We start from the raw sequence: 14,207 nt of genomic DNA on the forward strand, positions 1-14,207 counted from the left end.
CTTTGGATTGTGAGAGGGTTTTCTTTAAATCTTTCACCTCAACTTACTCACAGCCCTGTTTCCAACTCACCTGTTAGGTTACTCAGCCAATGTGAAAGAAAGCATCTCAGGAGCCTTAAATAGCCAGTGGTGTCTTACCTTCCCCAGGTGCAGCTGGAGGAGTGAGAATGCTGCATGAGAGAAGAGGCTGCATGTGCCATCTGCTGGCTGCTAATGCAGATAGTCACTCTAAGGCTTTCATAGGAGTAAATACAGACTTTTTACTCTCTGGAAATCAAAACATCTAACAATGGTACTTGATTTTTGGATACAGTCTGATCATGGAAACCAATGAAAGAACAAGTATTTCATAGACCAAGTATTTGTGAATGGGAGAGCTATAATGTGACTTTTTTTTGCAACTTATAATTATGTAAAAAATGTGGGTGGGCTCCTCAACTGTCAGGTGTGGGACTCTTTCTGTGGAATAGACCATAATAAAAAGCATCAGTAGCACATGCAGTGGATGCAAGTGGATGCTCAACTGTGATGAAGTTGACAGAAAGATGCCTTAAAATCAGTTCTTGATTTCCTACTATGCCAGACACTGAACTTCATATGCTTAGAAAAGGCTTGTTCTCAGCTTGCACTTGTTTTGCGTTACTAGTAGTCCCATAACAGTCAACAAGGATTTTTTGAGAGATGGGAAATCAATAGGATTTCTGAATTGAGATTTCTTTATCCAGAGTGTGGTAGGTGTTGTGGCTTGCTGACTAGTAGAGCCTTACGTGACTCTACTAGTCATGTAAGACTAGTAGGTGATTCAGAGGGGTGAGGTAACATTTGATATGGAGTGTTTGCTGTGAGATGTATGTGGGAAAGCAGGTTGAAGGAGCTGATGAAGATAAAAGAAATGGTTTGCTAATCTCTCTGTGTCAGTAAGAGGATGAATGCCTTTATGCCTGGTAGCTTCTGTGAGTAAAGGACTCTTCTACCCACTCCCCTCCGCAGCATCTAAAAAGGAGTAAGAACTTTCTTGGAGTGAGGACGGCTTGGACTAAATGCTTGTACTCCAATGTAATTTAAGCAAATATTCTTTCGGTGTTGAAAACCTCAGTATGAACATGTGTAAGTTAAAATCAAAATACATTATCTAGAAAGTAAGTCCATTCCTTCCCTGTAGCACCCTTGCTATAAAAAGCCAGCAAACAAAAAGAGTCAGGAGGTGAACTGCTATGTGCCAGTGTTCATCTACAGCCCCTGTTAATGGGTTAGCTCTCCAGTATCAGAAGCAAAAATAATGGAAATACTTCCTGAAATAAAGTCCCTTTGTATAAACGAAGGTTGTAGGACATATTTCCTATGTCAAAACATTAAGAACAAATAAACTCAGGTGAAAGCTCCATCCATAACGATAATGATAGAAACTGCTGTTTGTAATATTGACGTGTCTCTCCTTCAGTGAGTTATTGAAAGCAGGTGACATGATCCAAAGCATTTAGTCATGAATCATACCATAGTTATTAGTTGTCACTTGGAAAAATCGAGAACGCATTTCCAAACAACTTCACAACCTTTTTTTTTCTACTGCATCCCTAGTTATTCGCAACTTCCTCATATAAAAAAAATTTCCAAAACAAACTTTCTCTTCTCTCAAAACATCTGATGCAATTCCCAGAAGCTGATGTACCAGCTAGGAAATCAGATCCTTAGACTCCACAGAGGCTCTTGGGAGTGCTTAATTTTATAGGAGCCATTTTACTTCTTTTGAATATAATAATGACGCTGTTAAGCAGGTCCTTCTCCCTGCCGAGAGTTACTAGGATGTTCACCACTGAGATTTCTATTACATTTCCAGACTGTTGCACAGCCCAAAAGATTTCACTTTCAATGCTTTTTTTCTTTTTTTGGTATTGTGGCTAGAACCTTTTTCTGGATTTCCTTTGCTAGCTTTTCTATCTGTATCTCCTTGGGTCACCGTAAACCATTTACCTAGCTTTTACTCTGTCAGCCTGCTAGTCAGATATTTTAGACTTCTATTTTTCCCCTGCCTCCTGACTGATGATCATTTAACTGGTTAAAAATCCTTCCTTCCCTTAGTCTGCCTCCTTATATTATTCCACTTAGCCCTTCATTTTTCTGTTATTCTTCTGTCAACTATTTGTCAACAGTTTCCTGACATTGAGGTGCTTAGAACTAGTGTGGTCTCATTTAGGAAAGATCAATAACAAGCTCCTGGTCTAGGTATACGTGGCATTGAACAAGAGTCCTGGAAACAAGTGACACCAGCTGAGGCCTGCAGTTGAGGATCAAGAGCTGGGAGGATAGCCTGTACAAAAGTTCTTGAAGGGGGATTGGGCCTTATGGACTGCGCACAAAATGTTTTAAAACTTCATAAAGTACATTAGCATGAAAGATTTATTTTTTAGAAAAAAATCTCATTATATCCAGTAGATTTTAAAACCAAGTGATGGAATTTCCTGGGAAAATGTTTAGATATCAGAAAGAAATAAAAGTCTAGCAAGAGGAATTTCATATCTATGTATTTTTAAAAACAATAGGAATAAGACACAGTGTAGCTTGCAGTCTGTTTTTAATTTTTCCTTTTTAGTTCTATTGCAACAGAGTTTCCTGTCTTTTCTAAGAGATGCAAATTTCTCCTCTGAACATTCAGAGTTTGGTGCAGAACAGCTGTTCCTTAAGAAAATTATTTTGTGTGACTGAGGTTTCTTTTTTTCCAAAATTTAACTTGTTGAACTCTGCTTTTATTTCCATGATCGACTTTCCCTTGGTCTCTGGGAGGTACAAGTAGATGAAAATTGCTGATAAAGCAAGGATTCCAAAAAAGATAATGAAGCAGAAGGGTCCGAGGTTATCCTACAAACAGAAATGAGAGACACTGTAAGAAAAATAAGAGTCTCATTTTGTTTTCCTGCCCTTGGGTGCAAGTCTATATCTTAGTAATTAAAATTCAAAGATGTGCTCACTAAACAAATCAGGAAAGGTATCGAACTGGGAGTTTCCACTGGCCACATATGGCCTGACTCTATTTGTGGCAAAGACCTGGGGGACCCCTGAGCAGGGCTGGGTAGTTGGACAGGGCCCTAAATTTCACATGGCGTTACTTTTGTTTTGTTCCCTGGCCTGTTGTTTTGTTCCTTCAGAAATGGATTAGACTGGAGGGCGGGATCTGACTGGAGTCACTTACAACAATCAGTGGAAAAATCATCCCAAGTACAAACAGCCCCATCCAGTTGATGCAGCCAACAATCAGAAAGGCAGATGGTCTGAATGACTGGCTGAAGATTTCAACCATGATGGATATAGTGGCTCCAGCTGAAAAAGAAAAGGAAAACACAGACAAGACGTATTTGTTTCCTTTGTTCCTCAGTGCACCTTCCTCCTGCCAAAGATCCTCAAAACGGCCATGGCAGAAAATGATGGAAAGGAAGAATGGGTAGCCTGCTGGCAGGTGGCCTCTGCTATGAGGCTAAAAGAACTTGATTCCTAAAAGGGACTACAGCTGTTAATTTAGAACTTTTTCAAATGCACATACTGGAATCCTTTTCTTGGTGCCAGTGCATCTGTGCAGTTCCCTATTGCATTGGTAGCCATTATTGATGCAGGAGTTTATAAAACCAGCTCCCCTACTTGCTCCGTGGTCAGTTCCACCTGAAGCATGTTGGTAGGTGTAAAGTTTGACTCACTAAGTTAATGAAGGGTAGGATTAATATGATGTACCTCGAAATGCCTGGAATCCTTTTTTTTAAGCTGAATATTTTAAAAATTATTCTGAAATGTCTTTTTCAAACCCTCTGGAGAAGATGATACTCTATTGTGAATCATTCAGATCCTGTGATCAGCCAAAAAATTGCAGGTATCTGTATCCTTTTCCTTTGTCCCGCTTGTACATATCTGTTGATATTATTGAGTTCACAGGGCTGAGACCCTTCTCCTTGCTTTCTAGAATCTTTTTACCTTGGGACTAGTCCATTCTTCCTCTGTTGGTTGTGTAACCAACCAATATGATATAAAGCTTCCTCCCAACATTACCACTGATGTACTCACATGGTCCAATTCCATAGAAGATAACAAATAGGAAGATCAAGATAACACTGAAGTAATGCATCCAAAAGAACTGGTGCTAAAGTGAAAAAACAAAGTGATATCAAACAGTTAGATACATGAGAGAGTAGCAGTGCTCTCTTTTCTGCTTTTGAGTAAAGTTTTTGCGCTTATTCTGAAGGAAAAAGTCCTGCCTGTGAGGCAAGACCAGAAAGGCCGGCTGGTGCTGGGTGAGTAGCCAGAAGGCTGCTGTCTCTTTACCTGCAGCGAGAGGGTCACGGTAAGGAGCGCTAGTATAAAACACATCAGTGTATATCCTCCCCATAGCAGCATCTTCCTTCCAAAACGCTCTATAAGGGTGCTCTGAAAAGCAGAAAATACAGATGCCTCACATGTCATAAATCCTAGTCCTCGAATGAAATAATTCCTTCCTTCTCCCTATGTTCCTATCAGAAGTTTTATCTGAATAATACAGTCAGAAATCAATGTCATTTGAGAGTCTCTAAACTCCTAATGGATTTTATTAGCTTCCTCAGAGGTGTATTTATTAATTATTCCTTTTCTATTCTTAGACAGTTCCCTTTCTTGCATGGATATATACATCAAATTGTGCACACACACATAACACACATGCACATCTAATCAAGAACATGAGTTGATGCACCTAATCAAGACCTGTGTTCCTTTGGAGCTGTGCCCTTGCTTCTCTTGATCTGCTCATGTCTTCTCACAGAGCAGTTGCTCTAGGAGTTGTTTGTAACAGAATGAGAAAAAAGCTTTCTGGAATAAAAATGAGTCTAAAGACATCCAGTCATGCAAAATAATTTGAGAAAACAGTTGCCTTTCATCCTGCATATGAGTTTGCATAGGCAAGAAGAGATGTCTTCGATTGTGCAAAAAAAGCAGTCTTCCCTAATCACTGTTATAAAAAAGAAAAAGTACAATCGTTAACTACATTAAATTTTTCCTCCAAACTCCAGTCGGAAGAGACTTACACACAGTATAGAAGATAAGCATTCACACAACCCAACTCCTAGCGACACGTATGGGATAAGGTATTCTTCAAACTTGGCTGTGTGGAATACTTCAAAAGAATAGAAGTATATCTGGAAAATGCAGAGAGAAAATGCACGTGTGAAAAAACCATGTTGCAGTACTAATGCATATCACTGTCCATCTCTCTTGGTGAAGCTGGTATATTAATATGAAAGTGCAGTGTGCCCTTTCAGCAGTGAAGGATAATTGCATCTATTGGGCTATGTTAGTAAGAGCATAGCCAAGAGTTTGAGAGAAGTGGTTATTCTCCTTTATGTGACACTTGTGAAATCACAGTCAGGAGAGCTGTGTCCAGTTTTGGGCCCTGCAATACAGGAAAGACACTGAAAAACTGGATTGAGCCTGACTGAGACCCACCAAAATGTTTAAGGGATGAGAGCACATAACATTGGAGGAGAGGCTGAGGGAGCTGGGTTGGTGTGCCTGGGAGAACAGCAGGCAAAGGTGGGATCCAATTGCGAGTGGTTATAGAGAAGATAGAGCCAGACTCTTCTACGAGGTGCATAGTGAAAGGATGAGAGACAGTGGACACAAGTTGCAGCAAAGGAGATTCTGACGGTGTATAAGGAAAAAATTCTTCACAATGAGAATGGTAAAGCACTGGAAAAGGGGCCCAGAGAAGTCATGGAATACCCAGAGATATTCAAAACTCAGCTGGACAAAACCCTGAGCAACTTGATCTAACTTTGAAGGTAGCACTGCTTTGAGCAGGGGGGGATCAACCGGATGACCTCCAAAGGTCCCTTCCAATGTAAATTATTCTATAAACCTCTTATTCTAAGTTGATGTAACAAACAGTAACTTAGAGGGTTTTATGATGCTGTTTAATGTTGTCTCTTGTTCTGGAGATAAAGAAGGCACTCAACTGCATTGATTCCACAGAGCTGCAAGGTGGTGATGACAGACATCAAAATGTAAAGTTGCCAGCGCAAAGATCGTTCTTTTATTACTTCGAGGACGCGCAAGCTTTTAGTGCTTGCCATTGCAGCCTTCTCCTTCATGATGTCATCAATTTCTGCTTGATGGTCTCCTTCTCCCCAGAGCTTTCTAATAGCTGTTCGGGAGAAAGAAGGGAGTGGATCATTCTAGTAGTATGCCTCCATCATGAGTGGTTAAATTAAATCCTTCAGTTTGCATATGCATTGCAGAATTATGTGATGTTGTCTGCTTCTGTCACTTGGATGGTCCTGGGTCAATGGACAATTGGAAGAGTTTTGTCTCTACAGCTGTCAGTATATCTTCCTAATGCTGAGTTGACTTACTTTTAAACAAAATAAACATTTAAGTGCGTATTATTTAATAATAAATGAACTGCCTAAACCATTTATTTTAAGGAAATAAAGTAGTGGGAAATATTAGCTATGCTGATATATGTCTTTCTCTTCTTAACTGATTAAATTAGCTGGAGTGAAATCCCAGGTTAATATAGATGTATTGCTTTATGTACCTCAACTGTTTTATTTAGAACTACCTCTGGTATTACTACATGGCACTGCAGCGTGCTGTACAGATCTGCCCTACTTTCTTGTCTTCTACAGAGGGTTCCACCGAAACTTATCAAATGTAGTGAAATAAGTGAGGGAAGTGGACACTCTACCTTTCCTGAAGGCTTCCTCATTACTCTTCTGTATCAGGAGGTAGGATGGAGAATCAGGGAAAAATGGGAGAGTAACCAGTTGAACCAATGCTGAAAGTCCGCTAGATGCTAACAACCATGGCCACAGAGCTTCACTTCCTAAAATCTCACTGCAAAGCATATGCAAAATAAAATGATGCTAAAATAATGGAATGAATGTTCAAGGAGGTTTTATGAGTGATAAGGATTTGCTCAATTCCATTGCTGGGTACAGTGGAGCAAATGCCTAAATTGATTATTTGGTAAATTTTGCAAATTTGGCTATTTTGGTGGCAATTTTTAGGAAATTCTTTGGCATCTTGAAAACTTTTCTAATGATCATTAGGGTCCATTATGAAGTTTAGAGAGCTGATGAGAGTGATTTGACTGCTATTTGACCACAGTACCAGAACATCTTGCTAAGAGTTTTCATGTTATTGTAGTAAATTGGAAGTCCCATAGGAGAAAGAATGTGGAAATAAAAAGAAATCCAATTATGAGTAATTCATTTTTCTTTCTACTACATATAAACCATGTGTTTTCCTCAAATTTGGTCAATTTTTTTCTTCTGGCATAAGCTAAGGCCTCTTTTGGGGAAGATGAAAGGCTTTCTTACTGATTTGGTGAGAGGGTAGGGCTGTAGAAAGATTTCTGCTACTTTGTTTTGTAAGCTGTTAGACAGACTGCAGAATTTACCGTAGTCCAATAACCTGTCCTGTGAGTTTTCCTAGTGTTAGAAAAACAGCAACTGTGGAGTTGGTAAATCCACGCAGCTTCTTGGGTGAAATCTCTCCTACATATTGAGGATGTATAGTGAGAGCAAACCCTTAAACAGAGAAGAGGATAAATGGCTGTTAGAATATTGAGGAAAGATTAGCTTTCTTACTCCATCCTCTCTTATAATGTTTCCATTCACTCTGCCTGGTATTTGGATTATAATCTCTTACAACAGGGATGGTGTCTTTCATGTTTGTTAAGTGTTTAGTATATTCACTGGGTACTTTAAAAATCATTCTTCAAGAGCCACGATAACTGTAGAGACAATGCTGGAACAGCAAGGATGCTTGCTATCCACAGCAGGACGAGTGCATACCTGAACCAATGCCATAGAGAAAGCGTCCAACCAGAATCATCTCGAAGGATTTGGCTGTTTTACTGAAGGCCATGAAAAGTGCAGCTACCAGCATGATCAGGTTGGTGCACATTTGGCACTTTTTTCTGAAAAAAACCATGAGAAATCAGTATGAAATGAGAACCTCTTGTACCCTTTTGGCTAATTTTGCTGTGGCAGGAAGCATGGTACAGCCATTCCTGCTCTTTTTGAGGAAAGACTGAAAGAATTTTGACTTTGGATAGTCAGACTGGTTCTTTAACATTTCAGGATACTTCAAATTTGAATTCATTAATATGTCTTAGCTTAGAATTTAAACATCTGAAACACTTTATCCACATTTCTACACAGTCCCAGTGGGGAAAGAGATCACTGTCCCACACTATCACCAAAATATTTAAATGGCTAGAACGCCTAATAAAATGTGAGGTTATTCCCCAGAAATAATCTGACTCCATGGCTCCCTTTTCAGAATGGCTCATATTAATGGTGCTCTTGCCAAATGGATGTGATTTGAGGTGCTGGGAGATGGCAGAAAGCATTTTCCACAGGCATGTTTCGAAAGGCACTCTGTGTGAATTGTGGGCTGGTTATGTTCATGACCCTGATGTCTCAGGCTCAGATCAAATAGTCTTTTGCACCTAGCTGTTTTGCCCTGATGCTTGCTAGACAATGCAAGCCCTCTTGCACGCATAAAGAACTCACAGCGATCCTCTATTTGGATAACTGTGATTCAGCAACTAGGTTATCATGTGTTAAATAACCCACAGGAGAAGAATATGATCTTGTTTCCAGCCAGTCTCAGGAGACCCTCTTGAGTGTGGGATGAGGCAGTGTCCCACAAGAAATTTCTTGGGGGCACTTACCTGATAGGAAAGAACACAATTGCAGGCAGGCTAAGATGGTTTGTTGAGACCCGTATGAGGGGCCTCTGGATCAGTGGGTGGCGGAGCAGATCTTTAAGTGGGTCACACCAAGTAGATCTGTTTGCCAATTTCTCTGCAAATGAAATTAGTGGTGTTACACACAAGGCACTGAGAACAGACCAGACTGGTGAGGAATCCTTTCTCCATCCAGAGGAAGGAAAGTTTGGGACTGATGTTCGGTAAAATAGATGGCCAAGAAGAGATTTGTCTCTTTGAGAAAGTGGTTTGTGCAGATTGTATCTTCACAGAGCAGTTACAGGCAAATTAATTTTTCTGTTCTGTTCACATTTTTATTAGATTAGGTATGAATATTTAATATAAGGTCATCACCCCAGAATAAGTGTATTTAAGTGGAAATCTGGCTCTTTTTTGACGCTTAAGGAGGCCTTCTACACACTATTCCAAGTGGTTAGAGGAACTGCATATAACATGTTACAACAGAAGACAGCTCCTTTTTGGGGGTTTGTAGAGTTTGGAAGAGCTTTATGGGAGTCATGTGGGATCCTGAACAGAATGAGAGGTAGTTACACTATCCTATCACTCCCAGAGGCACGATCCAATGTTGGTGAATCCATCCTTTATGGAAATACAGTTCACTAGGGGAGGGCTCAGATAAACAAGATAAAAGGCTGCTTGCTACTTGAAAGAAGTGGATGTGATGGCAAACAAAATCAGTTTAGTCTTCAGTTAGAACGCTTCAACCAAGAAGAAAGGTTTATCCATTCACCTTGCTATTTCCTTGTTTTTTATACGCTGTGATTATTGAGTTATTACAAGAAACACTTACTTCCTGTATTTTGTAGTCAGGTAGCCACAGCAGAGGCTCCCCAGGAGTCCTCCTATCCCAAAAACAGACACAATGAAGGACCACAGCAGCATGATTGTCTCAGGACGGAGGGGAGAGCCATTTCTTTCTATCCATGTTTCATTAATAAACTTCCTGATGTGCTGAAAAATAAAATGAGATTTGACTGGATAATGGTATCAGCTTCCATCGCATTGTTTGATTATTATACTTAAGTTCTAATCTGTGATTCTCACATTAGACTTCTTTAGAGACTAGCTTCCCTTGGTCAAACAGGTTAGCGGAGACCACATTGCAAAATCTTCAAATTTATGTCAGTCAGTAAGTTCTAAAGACAGAAAATGTGTTTTTAGGATGTTTCCCCTCTTTTAGAAAGTCATATCTGCTAAAATTCAGGAATTGTAGAAGGCCTTGGGTCACACATGATCAGAGTGGCTAACCTTTCCTAATTAAATAAGAAGAAAAAATAAAAGATTGAGGAAGGAGAAGTAAAATCACAAGTCAAATTCAGGAAGAGTTTAGTGAGAGATTGTATCTCTCACAGTGGGCTCTAGCAATGAGAAGAATCTTTTCTTTATATCTGGGAGACAGTGTTGGTAATGAAGGTGAACTGTGACTTTGATGTCTGTGGCCACGTTTTGCCTGTAATAAACCAGAAGTCAAGACCCCTGAATCTTAAGGTTAGCTTAAAAATCATGATATCTTAAAGAAAATACATTTGCAGTTTGGGGTAATTTTCTTCCAATTATGATCCCTTTTAGGGGTTTGAATTTAGAACTCCCCATGAGTATGAGAGTAAGAAAGAACTCTGTAACACAAGCTGAAACTTCAATAAATCAAATGTTTTCAGAGGAGGCCATTTAAGGAAAAAGACCACATATGATTTTTACACCAAGTCATGGGATATAATAGTACTGAACACCTCTATGACATGGTGTAGGTGTACAATCCTGTCTTGCTTTAGAAGCAGGACTCCATGTCCCTTTCCAAAGGTGGCAAGGGGATATAGGTGATTTTGGCATTAAATTAAGGTGCAGGCTCCCAGACCTTATTTTCCATGCTTTTACAAACCTTTTTTTTTTCTTTTTTTTCTTTTTTTTTTGCAAATCAGTTTGGAAATTTTTAAAGTTGGGTTCAGCAGCTGCCTTCTGTTGGAGGATTATATGCTGTCTGGTAACAATTTATTTAAAATAGAAAGTAACATCCTGTTCTTCAGAGGAGAGAAAGTGCTCTACCCATTTGATGTTACTGTCACGTGAAGAAAAGGCATAGATGTTTCAGCTCAGTAAGTAATGAGAGTTATCTTTAGCTCAGGCTCTCCATTTTGTGCTTTCAGCCCCAGGGAGACAGCTACTCACCGCAGAAGGATAGTTGATCACAGAAATATGGAATCCATATGGGAAACTACCACCGATTCCCAGCACTAAGATCATTTGAAATAGTCCTCGGAGCTGAACCTGCAAAGAGAAAACACAGTGGTCCATCAGCTTCTCATAAATCTAAATTCACACGGGGCTATGAGTCTTCTTAGCCACACTTGCTCTTCCCCTCTGGAAACCTACATTGTTCACTTTAAATTCTCTTGGATGTAAACATTTTTCCGAAAGCTCTCTGACCTGCTGCCAAAGTGCAATCATTGGCCACAGTGCCATAGCAAGACTAAATGCTAATATAAGGATGATAGTCCACCACTTTGCTTGAAAGTAGGAGAAAGAGATTAACAAAATGTTCCTGATAGTACAACTCTGACTGAATGACTGTAGTTTCTGACAGGTTGGCTGGATAATCACATCAGTCCAGGATGGGGAAGAGGGCCAGCAGTCTTCTTGTCTGCAGTCTGCAGTAACGTATGTATATCAAATCATAGCGTTATGCCACAAAAGCAATATGTTAAAAATCAACAATTTTTTCTTGTACTCTCTGCTCTAATTTCTACCTGTGTCCTGTCTTTAAGCATAATAATGAAAGAATCTCTTTACCTACCATTTGTCTTTTTCAGAAAGTCATAGGCTACAATTTAATAAAGAGAGGATAATAATTTGGAGCAGCCCCTGTAACTGCATTCATACAAAACTCTTCTTGAATTTGGTTTGTAATTTCATTTCTCCTTCCTCAGTATTTTATTTTTCCTTCTTATTTAACGATAAAAGCAGATGCTAGCATATTGAGGGGCGTGGCATCGTCCAGGCTAGGGCGATAGTATCTACCTATAATTGCCTTGGCCAGGGATTAGGGATGGAGATGGGCCAGCTGCTTTGATGAATGAAATAATTTTATCTGTAAATAATTTTTTATCTGTAAATAAGGAAAATAAGTAACACATAACTACTTAGACATTTTTTGAGGTATGTGAAACCACTGGCCATCTGTCCTGCTTCCAAGTACCTGCAAGGTGGAATCATCCTACATTAGCTTAGACTGTACCTAGCAGATCAAACCTAGAACAATCATTATTTTAGCCCTCTCAGGATCTGTGCAGGGCCCGCTGGGGTTTACTTCACTCTCCCTTTTTATTCAACATATTTACATGCCAGGACAATAACACCAAGTCTGTACAGAGGACACCGTGCTCTGCATCTCTTTTTTGTCATATATGAACTGCACTGTCTCACAGCTTCCTGTTAGCTTTTTGAGATCAGTGCCTGGGTGAAGAGGAGCTAATAGAAAGTGCAGTCAGACAGGAACAATGTAATGCAAGTGCTAATAACGCTGGACTGGGAGTTACTCAGAACTCTCCTTTTTCTGCTGCTTTGGCCCATCTTTCAAGGGCTTGTTAGTTAATTAGCCCACAGCTGGATTTTCCAAGTTATCCACGACAAGAAGCAAGAAGCTAATGGATCTTAAGACTCAGAATTCCCTTAAAAATCTTGTCTGAAATTCAGTGGGTTTGCTAATTGACAAAAGCATTCAAAAAATATTAATAACTCACCTATTCACTCTTCCTGTTTTTGCAGTAAACTCACAAATCAACAGTTTTGAAAATCAACAGATCAACAAAGGAAAGCAAAACAACTTCTTGCTGGCAGTTGAGAAATTGAGTGAGAAATACATTATCCTTCTTCCCTGTTTGAGACTATGGGAACTCTTGACAGATGATATTATCTATCTTTGGATGAAATGAAGCAGCTTATTTCTTATAAAGTTTATGTCATGTATTCTTAGCCTTTTGCAGTACAGTTAATCTATTCATTACTTTGGAAGTAATCATAGAAAGTAATCAGAGTGGCTACTAATTGATATTATTTTCAGTATATCAGAACACAGTATATCAGACAATAGCTTTGTCGTAGTGGAGCTGCCAGGATTTCTATTAGTTTTTACTTAATCTTGTTGCACTTGTTGAAAGGACCTTTCCAGGGACCCAAGCCCCATTATTCTTGGTGATGTTTAAACACAGAAGAGAAGAAAATGGCCTCTGTCCCAGAAGAGTTTACAATTTTTAAGGAATCTGGATCTTTGTCATTATGCTAGCTTTGTCTTTTATAAAAGTTAGGACCACAAGAAAAAGTGACCAGATACTCACCAGGTCAGAGAAAAAGGTAGCCATCTCCTACAAAAGAGCTGATTCCTGTTGCTTACTGACTAGTCCCTGCCAAAAGAACCAAATGCTCACATTATGCAATAGCAGTGTTAGTGAACTAGTCCCATGTTATTGAAGTTAAATTTTACTTCAAACGTTTTTGAGTTAATTACACCTATTTCAGCTGTTGTACAAAGTTTAGAATTGTTGGATTAAATATTTCAACCCATGGTTATGTCTAGCCCAGGTAAACAAGATGGTCTTCTTTGGGGGGAACCTCTACACTTCATGAACTCTGTCTTGTGCAAGGGGGTTAGGGAACTGAGATTGCAATTTTAAATAGGATTCCAGTAACCAAAGCTTGCTCGTTTTTCAACATAAGCTGGAGAATTGAGAGACAGTGTTATCTGTTGGGAATCTTAGATGGTGTTTGGGCAGTGAACTATAGGACTTTGACATACAATGGGAAAGAGTTATTCTCTTTTCATGTGATGGTAACTGGAGCACATCAGAACTTAATCATTACTTAAAGGAATTGAAATGCTCCATCATTCTGAAATGGGGTATAAACTTAACTATCCTACAGCAGCACAGCAGGCTTTATCAGATAAATATTTAATACTAGCTGTTTTTACTTTACTGCGTGAGTAAGATTCAACATAGTTTTCTCTAGCATTTGCAACTGGTCTATGTATTTCTTTTCCTGTCTGTGAGAAAAAAGTGATTGCTTTGAAACAATCCTGTAACCTCCACAGGTGGAGTGCTATCTGTTCCTTCAGCTGGAAAATTCTTAGTCTCTAACTTGATTTACTTCATAGTTAAGAGAGTTTTGTATGAATTAGGTTGCTAAATGGCTTGGATATCACTTGGCCTTTGCGCATCAGTTAAAGAAGATGAAGAAATCGTTAAGGGCTTGCTGGATGCAAGTAGCCATATTTACTACAATTATACATCACATGCAAAGACTATTCACAGATGTTCTAGCTAATGTCTGAAATGTAGCGTATTGTGCCCTTTCTGTCACTGTTAGGAGGTCTTCAAAGTGGAGTTGAATGTTGATATGAGCTGAAAGTTCATGGCGTTTCTTTTCCCAGATTAGGTTCTCTAGCAAATAGGCTGATGTCAGAGCA

General features: G+C 39.3%; 1 protein-coding gene across 1 annotated transcript; it reads right to left on the bottom strand.

The window, feature by feature from the left end:
- Window positions 1-2,649: 2,649 nt before the first annotated feature.
- Window positions 2,650-13,104, bottom strand: LOC104152165 (solute carrier family 2, facilitated glucose transporter member 11). Its single transcript, XM_009687380.2, has 12 exons — window positions 13,081-13,104; window positions 10,916-11,014; window positions 9,540-9,700; window positions 7,809-7,933; window positions 7,412-7,541; window positions 6,698-6,846; window positions 5,967-6,154; window positions 5,040-5,150; window positions 4,306-4,407; window positions 4,048-4,123; window positions 3,188-3,315; window positions 2,650-2,856 (listed from the first exon to the last, which is right to left on the bottom strand). Exons 1-12 carry the CDS (start codon window positions 13,102-13,104, stop codon window positions 2,650-2,652), a joined length of 1,500 nt encoding a protein of 499 aa, XP_009685675.1.
- Window positions 13,105-14,207: the final 1,103 nt, after the last annotated feature.

The sequence above is a fragment of the Struthio camelus genome, chromosome 17 (assembly GCF_040807025.1).
Source record: "Struthio camelus isolate bStrCam1 chromosome 17, bStrCam1.hap1, whole genome shotgun sequence".
Taxonomy (NCBI): domain Eukaryota; kingdom Metazoa; phylum Chordata; class Aves; order Struthioniformes; family Struthionidae; genus Struthio; species Struthio camelus.

Excerpts from the sequence above, each read along its gene's own strand:
- LOC104152165 (XM_009687380.2), bottom strand. The coding sequence starts at position 13,104 with ATGGCTACCTTTTTCTCTGACCTG. Across the intron at positions 9,701-10,915 it reads TGATCAACTATCCTTCTGCG|CACATCAGGAAGTTTATTAA; the intron begins GTGAGTAGCTGT and ends TTTATTTTTCAG. Across the intron at positions 4,124-4,305 it reads CCGTGACCCTCTCGCTGCAG|CACCAGTTCTTTTGGATGCA; the intron begins GTAAAGAGACAG and ends TTTTCACTTTAG.